Source organism: Taudactylus pleione, unplaced genomic scaffold (assembly GCF_031769625.1).
Source record: "Taudactylus pleione unplaced genomic scaffold, aTauple2 ptg000206l, whole genome shotgun sequence".
Lineage (NCBI taxonomy): Eukaryota > Metazoa > Chordata > Amphibia > Anura > Myobatrachidae > Taudactylus > Taudactylus pleione.
Window position 1 is genome coordinate 8,808,115 of NW_028284608.1, and position 15,263 is coordinate 8,823,377.

Consider the following 15,263-nt stretch of genomic DNA (forward strand, 5'->3'; position numbering starts at 1 on the left):
ATACATAAATTATAATAATATGAATCATTAAGATTCTAAAAAAGATTAATAGTATATTTGCTTCAGTATTATATAATTAAAACCCTCTGTGCTATGGAAAACAGAGGGGGAATAGAGTGTTCCATAAAACTGACCAATAAAGGGTATTGCTTGGACATTTTACTAATACAACTATAAAGAGAGACAAGTCTGAAATACAAGTGTAATTGCACCTTAAAAGGACTTTTAGCTTATGTGCATGCTAACATGCCAGGTGTCTCTAGCATGGGTCTACCACAACCCTCATATTAGTACACCTTTGGAGGGGCGAGCTCAATACCAGGGGCACCTACAGTTCAAAGGAACCATAAATTCTACCCCCCCAGAGCTTCAATGCTTGCTCTCGCCTCAATGACAACCAAAAGATCAGTCAGCACCTGTGTTGCAAATATAGACAGAACCATTTAAGCTGTAACTGTTTCTAGTTATCAGTGCAGATCAAGAAGCTATTACAGTGCCAGTGTGGATGGTTCTTTAGATATTTAAGTGCCTGGAAGTCAATAGTTCTCCAAAAGCAGGAGAGGGGATCCTAACTAAAAATGCATTTAAGGTAGAATTGTTCTGTACAATAGGATGATAAAAGAACACTTACAGAAAAGATACAGTACTGTAAAGTAAGAAATAAAAATGTATTTATTATTGAAGTTGTTGGTTTTGGTGATAGCGGTTGCTAGGGCATTTATACCATAGCATCAGTAGGCCATGACCCTCCGCAGTCTGAGGCTTCCAGGGGGAAACTGAAAATGCGGGATCTGAACAAGACAATGACAAAAAGTTTAAAGATTAGTTACAGAAATTGATTTATTTATAAATGTGTTTCTACAAAGCATAAAGAGCTATAACTGTTTATTTATTTACTTAAGTTTGGTAGAATGATGCAATGAAAGGAAGCTCAATAAATAAAATATATTTCAGGTTTGGTAAAGTTGCTACGGTCTGTAACTTGCTAGACTTGTGGCATTATCAGGACATTTCTAAAATCGAGAGCTGGAAAAGATATAGGGGAAAATTTATGGAAAAATAATTAAAAATATAAATAGTTGTGTTGAGATGAGTAACCCAATCAGATGTTTGCTTTCATTTTGTAAACTTAGCTAGAAAAATTATAGTGAATGTGGGTGATATGGGAAGCATCACCAGGTTTCATAAATGTCCTCCATAGTTCCTTCCAAAGTCCTAGGGTTATATTTACTAAAGTTTGATTTTTAGAAGTGAAGTTGTTTCCCATAGCAAGCAATCAGAGTCTAGTTATTATCATCTAGAAGGTGCTAGATAGCTGATAAGTAGAATCTGATCGGTTGCTATGGGCAACAACTTCTAAATAGCTGCACTTTAGTAAATATCCCCCCTAGAGAGAGGAAATCATTTATGAAGCACACCTGATGCAGCGCAAAATTACTGGCTTTTGCTTCTTTGCGGCTCAATAATACATCAATGTGTACACAGCGCATGCGCGGTATAATCTTTAGGTAGCGCAGAAGAGGAAAACAATAATAAACTGTTGGTGTGAGACACCTTACTTCCCGATGCTTCAAAATATAATTTATTTAATAGTGAAAACCCACCCACAACTGCAACAAGTGAACCGAGAGGTAACAGGAGTTCTTCACAAGACACAAAGCAATTAGTTAATTGGAAATAAGCTCTGATGTGGGTGGTAATATTTATTCAATCAATTTAGGGCATAAACGAAGATCCACATAAAGTTGTGAGCAAAGCAAAAAGAATAAGTACTATCTGGAACAAACCATGCTGCAAAGCAACGGCTGCACATACATTTACTTTTTGTTGCATGCAGGGTAAGTACTGGCTGCTGTTGCATGTAGCCCACACATGCTGGGCAGCTTTATTTTTAGACTGTAATTTATGTATTAGTTAGGGTACACCCCCTCTCGCTAATCTAAGGGGTAAATTTACTAAGAATGTTGGGTTGAATTGGGCTTTTCATGCACGTTTGGCCCGAGCTGACAACTTGGAGATTTACTAAGGCAAACACGCTGGGAACCCGCATGCCAAACACGACTTTGGGCCGGATTCTCGGATGGACACTAATGCGATAGCAGCAGCTGCAATTTCACATGGTCCGCAGCTGCAAATATATGCTAATAGTTCCAAAGTTTAGCCCACTGCTGGCTTCTCACCTGCGTCCGATGTCGCGTACCAGCGTAAATATCTGTAACATCTGCGCACATCAACCAGCCATGCAGCCCTTGCGGAAGGTCTAACCTGTCTCAAATACAGAGGCTCTCCTGACACGCAGAGGGTTCTCATGCTGCGTAGGAGATAGCAATGGCCAATTTATGCATGCCCATGTAACTGCATTTAAACGGTCAGACACGCCTGCCTTTTTTTAACCCCCCCCCAGTTACCCCCTCCAACCGCTGACTACCTGTCATTCACTTTGTGAATTCGTTTTCTGCATGTGGAATCGCAAGACAATTGCTTCGCGTGTGCAGTGCGACTTGGACGCATGCGCAATAGCAGAAAAAAAATAGCTCGTTCAGCGTAATAATAAAAATCGTCATTGCGTACATCTCATATAGGCCCTTTATTCGGCAATAGAACATCAGAGCAAGCACAGACATCGTAAACCTAAACTACTGAAACAGTAAACACACACTCACCACACACACCCAAGGTACATACAAACAGTGACGAGACAAAAACAAAAAGGACACTGCATACACAAAGAGAATACAAACCGTAGAAAAAACTACTTACAAACACAGAAAGCTCAAAAAAAAATGCCCCAAACTCCTCCAAAATAGACCAAAAAACAAATTCTCTCTCTCCTTTCTCCACCAGAACAAACTCCATCCACATATTCCCACCACAGTGCACGTGTTTGAATGGATTGAGGGGTGTTTATTTGGCTTTGGTGATGGCACAGTCGCATCTGATGCCTTCTATCAATGGAAAAACTATAGGAAGTGGTTTCATCAGGTTCAAGCCTACATTTGTATGCGGAGTCTGGCATAATTTCTACTGTCCAATAGAGCTCGCGGCACGACACAACAAGATGGGTAATGCCATTGAAACACAATAGGCAAACGCGCTTGTTAGTAAATCCGAGTTTGAGCATAAAAATCTCATGCGAATCCCAGCATTGCCCAGAATTTTTGTACATTTTTGTAAAATTGTGTTTATGCCTGATTATTAAAATGGAAGTGCTATTACTAGCAAGACATGACTAGTAAAAGCACTGACCTTTTAATTATTGGGCATAAACACGAACAGAATAAATAAACCCCCAAATCTCTCTGCACATGTTACCACTGCCCCACCTCCAGTGCAGCATGGCTTTACCAAGATACACAGTTACTTGCCCTTTTTAGTTTTGTTCCCAACTCAAAATCAGCCCCAAAATATGAAAGAAAAAAAAATCTGATAAATAAAAACAATAAATAAATCAAATAACAATAAGCAAAATACTTATAATTAATTATGTTACTATAGTAATTTGTTTGCTTTGCGTCAGCCCCTCATTGAAGAGAACTATAAAATACTGTAGGAATAACTGGAGATCTTTGAATTTCTTTCAAATTAGTTTTTTTGGATGTGTTCATCGAATCACCTTTAAAGTTTGAAAATGTATTACAAGGTCTCAAACTTTAGATAGCCTAAAATATTTTGCCAAAATTTGAATGGCGCACGCCGATTACATCATGATTGGGCTTGTTTGAGCTTAAATGACTTGATTGTAATGTATTTTTGAAAGTATGAGGCACTTAGCCCAGTTCACAATAACCACGCATGTTATCTGAGCGTAATGGACCATGAACCTGCCCAGTGAGGACATGCACCCGTGTCTGAGCAGTCCTGTAAATATATTTGCCGTCTAATATTGTGGTCCCAATGTTTAAAGTCAGTCGGAGCACATTTTTATCATCTAAGGTAGCACAGTGGTCCAATGGTTAGCATTACTGCCATACAGCCCCATGTTCTCCCTGGGCCTGCGTGTATGGTTAGGATAATGTCTTTCTGACCAAAGTGGACCCTAGTGTGTGTGTTTCATAAATAATTTAGAATATGAGCTCCAATGCTGCAGGGACTGATGTGATTGGTTACATAGCACAGGCCCTTCCGAAATATATATGGAAAGTGATTTGAGCGTGATTGGGAGAAAAGCAATATATAAATAATACAATTACTATATACAGTTGGTTGCATTACTTCAATTCAAAGCTGTGAAATGGGACCTACCTGCAGGATGGTGAAAGTTGGCAGAGGCCCGGATTTAGGGGGTCATTCAGACCCGCTCGTGAGCGGCAGTACGCTCGCAAGCGGGTCGATGTTCCCCCACTGCGCATGTGCACGACGGAGGGAGCTCCGTCGTGCGCATGCGCGAGACCCGGCGAGCGACGGGCTCTCCATCGCTCCGGGTCTCACACCAAAGGGGGCGTGCTGTCGATGTTGATTGACAGCACGCCCCCTTTGGTGGGCGTGCCTGCCAGACGGAGGCGTTCCCATGGGAACGCCTACCGTCTCTAGCCGGCCCCACTGACATTACTAGTGATGTCAGTGGGAGTGATTTTGGCTCTGATAGAGCCAAAATCACTCCAGGGCTTGCGGCAGCGAGACCCTACCGCAGGGTCTCCGTCGCAAGCCATCATCATGGATGCTCGCTATAGCTGTGGGTGGTAACCCGCGGCTATGCGAGCATCCATAAGGATGCTCCAAAAAAAGGTAGGATGGCCCTGATTCAGAGCGAGCGCTCTGGTCAGAGCGTTCAGCTCTTTAGCTGGCAGTGTACTCAGAAGAGATGTTAGTTGTTGGCTCTGTGGAATATCGCAAATAAATAAATGTAATCACAAGAAATATCATATATATATATATATATATATATATATATATATATATATATATATATATATATATACACACTGTATATATTTATTTTATATACCTACCAGACAGTGCAGCATAAAACAAATAACATTTTGTACTTATTAACTAAAAACACATCTAATGATTTCACTCCTGTTTGGCAACATTCAGTAGAGTAGAAATGTTACAGCTACAAAACAAGTCTATTTGGTTACAGCCATGGAACACACAGGTTTATTCGTAAGGGAAATCTCTGGTTAGCATTGCTGCCTCAGTTATTGTTATCTAACAGCTTGCATAGTTTTCCTCTGGTTTCCCCAGTTTCCTCCCACAGTCCAAAAACATACAGGTAGGTTAATTGGCTCTTGATAAAAATGGACGCTAGTGTGTGTGTGCCATAAATATTTTACACTGTCATCTCCAATGCTGCAGGGACGGATGTGAACGATTCTATAGCGCTGTCCCTTCTGCAAAATATAAGTACTGTACAGTAATGTGCTTTGAGCGTAATTGGTAGAAAAGCGATATATAAATAATACAATTACTATATAAAGTTGGTTGCATTACATGGGCACCACACAGCGAGAGCGCAGTCATGTGTGTATATTCCTTCTATTCAAAGCTGTGAAATGGGACCTACTTGAAGGTTGATGAATGTTGGCAGTGGGCCGGATTCGCAGTCCGTATGCTGGGCAGCGTAGGCCGGCTCAGCAGTTATATTTGGGCCGATGTTTGCTCCAGGAATACTTTCATCTGAGCTGGCTGGCAGTGTGCTCAGACCAAAAGACTTGGCAGTTGTTGGCTCTGAGAATATATAAAAGAAATACATTTAAGCACAAGCAGCATCATATATAAAAATGCTTTATTTCATATACTTACCAGACAATGCAGCACAAAACAAATCTAATATTGCTTTTAGTAAAATATAAACACATTTATTGATGTGACTCTTGTTTGGAAACAATTAGAATATAAGTGTAACAACTACAAAACAAACTATTTAATTTCAACAATGGAACACACTGGTTCGCCGATTTAATTACAGTTACCCTCAAAGCGAGGATACAGATGGGTGGGAATATTGGGCCTGATTCAGAGCCAGTCGTAAGCGGCCGCTCGTTCGCTCCGAGCGATGTTTGCCCAACTGCGCATGCATACGGATCGTAATACGCATGCGCGAACCAGTCAGTGCGGCCGAAAATCGTTTGTTCGCTAAATAGCGAATGCCTGCTATTTTGAGTGACAGAATGAGGCGTATGTGGGTGGTAACAGGGGAAGGTGCTTGAAAACGGGGAGTGGAGATCCGATCGCAGGCGTGCTTAAAGGTCAAAACGGGCGTTTTATGGGTGTGCATAATTAAAACAGCAGCGCCATTGACCACGTCACTGGGTTATTTTATAGCCAGAACTGCTCGCAAAATTGTGGTAGCAAAAACCAACCATAAGAATAGCGAGCAGCTCATACCCTGGTCGATGTACTCGATTAATCTAATAAATAGCGGACATGACTTAGGATGCGAGCGGCCAGGGGGCGTAGTTATCCAAAAAACGACCGCAAGTTTTGTTCGCTTGTTCAGACCTAGAGGCGTGAACAGACCGCAAACAGCGAACGGTTCATTTGAATAGCCAGCCCTATTTTCTGGACGAGCGAGCGCTAATTGCGTCCGGCTCTGAATCAGGCCCATTGTCCGCTAGTGGATGCCTCTATCTCGAGGTTGCCAAAGTCAACACCATACAAACCCCTGGGCTACAGATATTATGGATGGAGAAATTGGGAGGATGGAGAGCCTCGTTACGTCCCTTAGGCCCAGCATGACATGCACGTCGTGTGTGTAATGAGAGCTGTGGACGGACTATTATATGGTCTAACTCTTAGCCGGGTTACAGGCTATTTGACCAAGAGCAGAGTTGCTCATCATGGTGGATCAGGCTGAGGACGCCCTGAGCAAAGCAGGATAATGTGATACTACGCTGTACTTAGCGGTGACACTTTCCCTTCAATATATGTGACACACATCCCAGTACACTAGTCACGCATGTTAGATGAGCACATGAACCATTAACCTGCCCAGTGAGGACATGCACCTGTGTATGAGCAGTCCTGTAATAGTAAAATCAACTGTGCATATATAGATGTGACGTGTAATGTTGTAGTTCCAACACTTGAAGTCTACCGACAACACATTTTTATCATTTAGGGAAACACAGTGGCCCAGTGGTTAGCATTGCTGCCTCACAGTTATTGCTATCTAACGGCTTGCATAGTTTTCCTCTGGTTTCTCCAGTTTTTTCCCACAGTTCAAAAACATACAGGTAGGTCAGCAGTTCTCAAACTGTGGGTCGTGACCCCAAAGTGGGTCGCGGCCATCTCAGCTTGGGGTCGCGACTCACATGGGGTGAGGTTGATGACCCCTCTGAGGAGAGTGAAAACAGTTTAACTGTCTGTTATTTCAGACTCCTCGGATCACTGGCTGAGAGATCCGAGGAGTCATCAGGCAGCCCCGTCCCACCCCAGTGCTCAGCTACTCTTGTCCTCCTGCCCAGCAGCAGAAACTAACACACAGGCAGAATGCCTCAGCAGCAGACATACTCAGAGGAGTCAGCTGCCAGACTCTCTCTGCAGTCTGTGCAGATGTTGTTAAGTAAGTGCAGCCTGGGGGACCACTGCTGCCAGGGTGGGAGGACACAGAATGTGTGTTGATTGTTGTGTAGGGAGAAGAAACTTCAGCAGGAGGAGGAATGAGGGGAGTGCTGAGCACAGACCATATGGGGGAACAGGGGAGCACACAGTGTGGGAACTGGAGGGGGGAACAGAATTTTTTTTAAATTAAAAACCCATTGCCTCCCCCTTGTCATCCACTGACTCCCCTTGAAACACACTGCACCATCTATCTTTCTCATCTACTACCTCCTCCTGTTACCCACTGGTTCTCCCTGTTACCCACTGTGTCCTATGTCACCCTTAGCCTCCCACTACCTCCCCAGTCACTCACTTTCTATCCTGCCACCCTTTGCTGTTCCTTGCCACCCACTGCCACCTCCTGTCACCCACTGCCATCCTCTGCTTCTCCCTGCCACCACTGAATCTCCGTCACCCACCAACACCCTCTGCCTCCCCCTGTCACCCACTGGTTCTCCCTATTACTCACTGTCTCCTATGTCACCTATTGCCTCCCCAGTCACTCTCTGCCTTTCCATGCCATGATCTGCCTCCCCCCTATCACCCTCTGACTCTCCCTGTCATCAAGTCACCCCATGCCACCCTCTGTCTCTCCCCATGTGAGCCACTCATTCTCTCTGTTACCCACTGCCTCCTATGTCACCCTTTGCCTCCCCAGTCACCCACTGTCTTCCCAGACACCCTTTGCTGCCCCTTGCCACCCACTGCTTCTCTCTTTCACCCACTTCCTCCCCATCACCCACTGCTTCTCGCTGCAACCCACTGCCTTCCCCTCACCCACTGCCATCCTTTGCTTCTCCCTGCCACCCACTGCCTCTCCGTCACCTGACACCCTCTGCCTACCCCGTCATCCACTGCTTCTCCCGATTTGCCACTGCCTCCTATGTCACCTATTGCCTCCCCAGTCACCCTCTGCCTTTTCATGCCACCCTCTGCCACCATCATCCACTGTTTCTCCCTGTCAACCACAGCTTCCCCGTTATCCACTGCCTCCTACATCACCCTTTGCCTCCCCAGTCACCCACTGTCTCCCCAGTCACTCTCTGCCTCACCTTGCAAGGACAGGGGCTTCGAAAGGAGCTCGTCCATGCAATGTCTAAACTAAATGATCGCATTAGCGCAGTGGCGTAAGTTCACACCAGATGCCCGGAGGCACGTTATAATTTGGTGCCCCCCTAAAACAAAAGGGAAAATAAATGTGGTGAATATCTATCTATCTATCTATCTATCTATCTATCTATCTATCTATCTATCTATCACTTATGCACAAATACAGAATAGCCTTAAGTGGGGTGACTATATTGTGGGCAATAGAGGAGGCGCCTCCATTGTCTCCCATAGTTCTGCCCCTGCATTAGCAGATACCTCACTTCAGTTTTGCGTCTCCATAGTGCTACTGTGCATGAGCGGTCTGCTGACCACACGTGTGGCAGTCATTCTGCAGTAACTTGCTGGGGTCCTGTGATAATTTTTATTGTTAGACGGGGTCCCATAGCAAAAAAGTTTGAGAACCCCTGAGGTAGGTTAATTGGCTCTTGATAAAAATGGACGCTAGTGTGTGTGTGCCGGAAATATTTTACACTGTTATGTCCAATGCTGCAGGGATGGATGTGAATGATTATATAGCGCAGCCCCTTCTGCAAAATATAAGTACTGTACAGTAATGTGCTTTGTGTGTGATTGGTAGAAAAGCGATATATAAATAATACAATTACTATATAAAGTTGGTTGCATTACATGGGCACTACACAGCAAGAGTGGGGTCACGTGTGTATATTCTTCAATTCAAAGCTGTGAAATGGGACCTACTTGAAAGTAGACGAGTGTTGGCATGGGCCAGATTCCCAGTCCGTATGCCGGGCAGCGTAGGCCGGCTCAGCAGTTTTTTTGGGCCGATGTTTGCTCCAATAATACATTCATCTGAGCTGGCTGGCAGTGTGCTCAGATGAGATTTGGTAGTTGTTGGCTCTGTGGAATATAGCAAATAAATACATTTAAGCACAAGCAGCATTGTATATAAAAATGTTTTATTTTATATACCTACAAGACAATGCAGCATAAAACAAATCACATTTTGTACTTATTAAACTATAAAACTCATCTAATGATTTGACTTCTGTTTGGAAACATTAACTAGAACACACATGTTACAGCTACAAAATAATGCCATTTAGTTACAACAATGGAACACACTGGTTTATTCCTAAAGTCCAGGTCCCTTGCCAATTATTGCCAGTCACCCTCCTAGTGAGGATACAGATGGGTGGGAATATCTTCAGCTTGTGGATGCCTCTATCTCGAGGTTGCCAAAGTCACCACCATACAAACCCATTGGCTACAGATCTTATGGATGGCGCAGTTGGGAGGATGGAGAGCCTCCTTACGTCCCTTAGGCCCAGCATGACATGCACATGTGTGTAATGAGAGCTGTGAACTATTATATGGTCTATTATCTAGTCTAACTCTCAGCCAAAAGGTCGACATGAAAATGGTCAAAACAAAAATGGTCGACACATGGATTTGTTTGTTTTTTAGCCCTAATCTTCACCCTAACCCTCCTGGTGCCTAACCCTAACCGTAGGGGTAGGTGCCTGACCCTAACCGTCCCTTCTAGTGCCTAACCCTAAGGCTCCGGTAAGTGCCTAACTCTAATCCTCCCTCCTGGTGCACACCCCTAACCGTCTTTGTAAGTGCATAACCTTAACCATGGGGGTAAGTGCCTAACCCTAACCCTCTAGTAAGTGCCTAACCATAACCTTAAAAAAATATATAATGTGTCAACTATTTATGTGTCGACCATTCCCATGTCGAAATTTTGACCCTGTCGACCATTTGTACCTGTTGACCTTTAGTTGTCGACCCTGTCGACCATTTGTACCTGTCGACCTATTGTCTGTCTAAAGGTGCCTACACACTTGGCGATGTGCTCACGATCCGACATTGTGTCAGAATTCCCCTTGAACTCTCCCCAGCAGTTCCCCGGCAAGCCGTGGGCACGATTTGGTGTTAAAAACTGTCCAATGTGACAAACGATCTATCGTGTCTCCAGTGCATTGTGACTGAGATTGTAAGATCTGCCCTACAGCACGGCAGATCTGAATATGCGATGTACGACCTGCGGGGACACGCATCGGCATCGTGATCGTGAGTGGACACTCACGATCTGGGCATATTTTACACAATTTGTCGTCACGATGCATCGGAATCGGGCAAATCGTGTAAAATATCGCTAAGTGTGTAGGCACCTTAACATCTGGTGTCTACCTATACATTGTCTATCTAATTACTGTCTATCTACAGTCCAGAACCCGGTGCAGGAACTAAAATTATTATATAGCATAGCCCATTCTGCAAAAGTTATAATGTGCTTTGAATGTAATTTTCACGTCCCGCTCCTCTGGATCAGATTACCTTGTTCATATGGCATCCTGGCATGTCCTGTGGTCCTGTGTGATTGCCATGTCTCCTGGTTATCCCTGTGCATGGCATTTCCTGCATTGCCTCTGTTTTAAGTTTGGCTGTGTGACTAGGCCCAGCTCAGTTTGGGTGCAGCCATCTTGACTCTCATCATGTGATCACTCCTGCACTTATCCTGGATCATGCATTACACCACATGGTCACTGCAGCCTATCCACTCACAGGACAGCCTGTTTGAACCCTTCCACTTCACCAGCACATAGATCAATAATTCATTGCCGATTACCTGGTTCTTGGTCTGCAGCTATTTTGCAGTCTCCACTTGTGGTTCCTGTGTTCCTTGTGTGTTAAGGTGCGTACACATGGTCAGACAGGGTGACGATCAGATATCGTTGTCTGATCATCCTGCATGTGTTGGATGTTCGATATCAAAAATCCAACACATGCATCAACCCCCCAACGACAATAACGACCCGCGATCAATGATCGCGAGTCCCTATAGTAAACAGGCTAACCTAGTCAATATCGTCCAGGTTGGCCTGCATGTACGGGTGATTGTCGATATCGACCATTCGTGCGCCCGCATATCGACCATCGTTTGCTCGTTTGAGGGGCCAGAAACTGGACGATTTGAATGATAGTGATATCATCGTTTTCATTATCGTTTAAATCGTACAGTTTATCTGACAGTGTGTATGCAGCTTTAGTTCTGCTAGATTTCTCTGCTGTCTGCAGCTACTCAGGGGGTCATTCAGACCCGGTCGTTAGCGCCGATGCGCTCGGACCGGGTCGATGGCCCCCCACAGAGCATGCGCATGACGGCGCCGGCGCCGTCGTGCGCATGCGTGAGACCCGCTATGACCGACAGCGCCGGTTGTAGCGGGTCTCGATCCAAAGGGGGCGAGCTGTCGATGTTGATTGACAGCTCGCCCCGTTTGGAAGGCGGGCCGGGGGGGTGGCAGTCCAAACGGAGGCATTCCCATGGGAACACCTACCGTTTGGGGGCGGCCCCACTGACATCACTAGTGATGTCAGTGGAGAGCTTCCGGTTCAGACAGAGCTGAAAGCTCGCCGGGGCATACGTCAAGGGAGACCCTACCCTAGGGTCTCGTCGTAAGCCCCGATGGTCGCGATGGTCTTGACCATCGCGACCATCACCTTAGGTGGTCGTAAGGCTGTGGGTGTTAACCCACAGCCTTACCACCGCAAAGGAGGACGTCTTGAAAATTCAAGACGTCCTCCCCTCATTCAGACCGACCCCACGCTCTGTGCGACCGGCTCTGAATGAGGTCCTCAGTGCTTTCTAGTATCAGTGCTACTGTAACCTTCAGCTCACCAGGCTACAGTGAAACCTAGTGACTCCTGTTTTCTTACATTGCTAGGATTCATTCTACAGTTCTGCCTCTGTGCCTGCGACACAATGCTTCTGAGAGACTCACTACTAATTGAGCTTTCCACCTGCGGAGCTTGATCTAATCTAATCACCTGGAGCTACAGCCTGCTACGTCCCAGACTTGCAGTATCCTATACCAGATCCAGCCTGGTTAATCCTGCTTCCAGCGTTGACCTGCTCTGCAGCACTACTGCTTCCAGCAACACCAGTTTTTGTTTGGTATTTTTAGTTACCTGTTCTAATCTGTCCAGCATTACTAAACGCAGCTCTAGTGTTACGCATTACCGGTTCCAGCCCGGTCAGAGGCAATGCCGGTCCCAGCCTGGCATCCATATTGTCTAACTGGTCCCAGCCCGGTACCTGTGAGTGTTAGCCGGTCCCAGCCAAGCATCCATATTGCATAACCAATCTCAGCCCTGTACCTGTAAGCATTAGCCGGTTCCAGACGTCATCCATATTGTCTAACCGGTCCCAGTATGGTTACTGTGAGCGCTAGCTGGTTCCAGTCTGGCATCCATATTGTCTAACCGGTCCCAGCACACTACTTGTGAGCGTTAGCCGGGTCCAGCCCAGCATCCAGCACTACCAGTCCCAGTCCGGTCACCTACTGGTTCCAGTCTAGATTCAATACCGGTCCCAGTCCAGTCACCCCCCTGTTCCAGGACAGCTCCGATTCCATAAATCTCCCAGTGCCAGCTGGCCTACAATACTGGTCCCAGTCCGGTCACCTCCTGGTTCCAGTCCAGATTCAATACTGGTCCGAGTCCAGTCATCTCCCAGTTCCAGTCCGGCTCCGATTCCAGTCATCTCCCGGTTCCAGTGCGACCACTCTAATAAAGGGCTTTCCTATTAACTCTACAATTTAAGCACCACATACACAGTCATCACACGTCAGCTCCACCAATAATGCCCAGTGGTCCCAGTACCTGTGCCCACACAAACAAAACCCTGATTCCTGACAGTGATTGGGAGAAAAGCCCTATATAAATAATACAATTATTGCCTGAAATTGGATTCATTACATGGGAACAGCACAGAGAGAGCATCATTACATGTATATTTTCTAAAACTGAAAACATGGTAACAGGTCCTACCTTAGGGGCGGCGATGGTGCAGAACAGGTCGGCTCAAAGGATGGTATAGACCGATGTTTGCTCCACCGGTACTTTTAGTCGAGATGGCTGGCAGTGTGCTCAGTCCGAGCGACAGGATAGTTGTTGTTGGCTCTATGAAATATATCAAATAAACACATTAAAGCAAGAGCAAAATATTTAAAATATTCCATGTTACATACCTACAAGACAATGCAGCATAAAACAAATCACATTATGTATTTATTAAACTAAAGACACATCTAATGATTTCACTCCTGTTTGGAAACAATCTTTAGAGTAGAAATGTTACAGCTACAAAACAAACCTATTTGGTTTCAGTAATGGCAGACACGTGCAGGGGCGTTTCAAGAGAAGAGGGGGCCCATGTTCAGTCTCCGTCATAGGCCCCCTCCTCTCAGTTCAGCAGCGCACTGAGCGCAGTACAGGCAGCGCCACACTTATAGACTCTAGGCACTAGAGTGTGCCCAGAGTCTATAGCACATGAGCAGGTCACTGGGAAAATGGGTGCGGCAGCCATTTGCCCTGTACTGCGCAAGTGCATAACAACGGGAAAATGGCCGCGGTAGCCATTTTCCAGACTTTTTTACAGCGATGTCGCCGACGTGGGACTCTGGAGTGGTAAGTATAATACGGGTGCAGGGTGTGCGGTGCGGACCTCCCCTGGACCCAGGGGCCAGTGTGCACTGCACACCCTGCACCCATTATAAATACGCCCCTGCACATGAGTTCCAGAATTTTTTGGCAGTTACAGGTTTTCTAGTGAGTATGCAGATCAGTGGGAATATCCTCAGCTTGTGGATGCCCATATCTTGAGGCTGCCAAAGTCACCACCCTCCCATCCCTGGGGCTGCATCGCTTATGGATGGCACAAACAGAAGGATGGAGAGCCTCCTTACGTACATTGTCGTTACTGATGGGGATTCTCTTAGGCCCAGCACAACATCCACGTGTGTTTAATGACAGCTGTGGATATATGAATGTTCTACCCCTCAACAAGGTTACAGGCTAACTAACCAAGAGCAGAGTTGCTCACCAAAGTGGATCATGCTAAGGATGCTATTAGGGCACAGGTTCTCAAACTCGGTCCTCAGGACCCCAAACAGTGCATGTTTTCCATGTCTCCACACTGAATCAAGTGAAATAATTTCTCCACCTGTGGACCTTTTAAAATGTGTCATTGAGTAATGATTACACCTGTGCACCTGCTGGGTGACCTGCAAAACGTGAACTGTGTGGGGGTCCTGAGGACCGAGTTTGAGAACCACTGTATTAGGGCATAGGTTCTCAAACTCGGTCCTCGGGACCCCAAACAGTGCATGTTTTGCAGGTCTCCTGACAGAATCACAAGTGAAATTAGCTCCACCTGTGGATCTTTTAAAATGTGTCAGTGAGTAATGAACACACCTGTGCACCTGCTGGGTGACCTGGAAAACGTGACCTGTGTGGGGTCCTGAGGACCGTTTGAGAACCACTGTATTAGGGGAACAGAATAAATGTCATACTACTCCATGCTTAGCGGTGACACTCTCCCTTCAATGTATGTGACACTCATCTCAGTACACTAATCACACATGTTAGATGGACCATGAACCTGCCCAGTGAGGACATGCACCTGTATATGAGCAACTCTTCTAAAAGTAAAATCAACTGCGCATATATATATATATATATATATATATATATATATATATATATATATGTGACATGTAATGTTGTGGTTCTGACACTTGAAGTCTACCGACAAAACATTTGTGTCATCTAGGGAAACACAGTGTCCCATTGGTTAGCATTGC

The 15,263-nt window shown here is 45.4% G+C and overlaps 1 protein-coding gene across 2 annotated transcripts; it reads right to left on the reverse strand.

The window, feature by feature from the left end:
* Nucleotides 1–696: 696 nt before the first annotated feature.
* LOC148517909 (uncharacterized) lies at nt 697–13,520 on the reverse strand. Of its 2 annotated transcripts, XM_088478077.1 has the most exons (4): nt 10,957–11,011; nt 9,355–9,513; nt 5,507–5,670; nt 697–791 (listed from the first exon to the last, which is right to left on the reverse strand). In XM_088478077.1, the coding sequence occupies exons 1-4, from the start codon at nt 10,970–10,972 to the stop codon at nt 732–734; spliced, it is 399 nt and encodes a 132-aa protein (XP_088334203.1). In that variant the 5' UTR covers nt 10,973–11,011; the 3' UTR covers nt 697–731. The 2 variants fall into 2 exon arrangements, 1 of the variants encoding a protein (XP_088334203.1); XR_015879244.1 differs by lacking the exons at nt 697–791; nt 10,957–11,011 and adding an exon at nt 13,450–13,520 and having other exon boundaries at nt 5,513–5,670.
* Nucleotides 13,521–15,263: the final 1,743 nt, after the last annotated feature.

Bases quoted from the DNA above. Each gene is read 5' to 3' on its own strand.
- LOC148517909 (XM_088478077.1), bottom strand. The intron at 5,671-9,354 runs GTAGGTCCCATT...ATATATTCTCAG, and splicing joins CAACACTCGTCTACTTTCAA to AGCCAACAACTGCCAAGTCT. The intron at 792-5,506 runs GTAGGTCCCATT...TGTCTTGTTCAG, and splicing joins CAACATTCATCAACCTTCAA to ATCCCGCATTTTCAGTTTCC.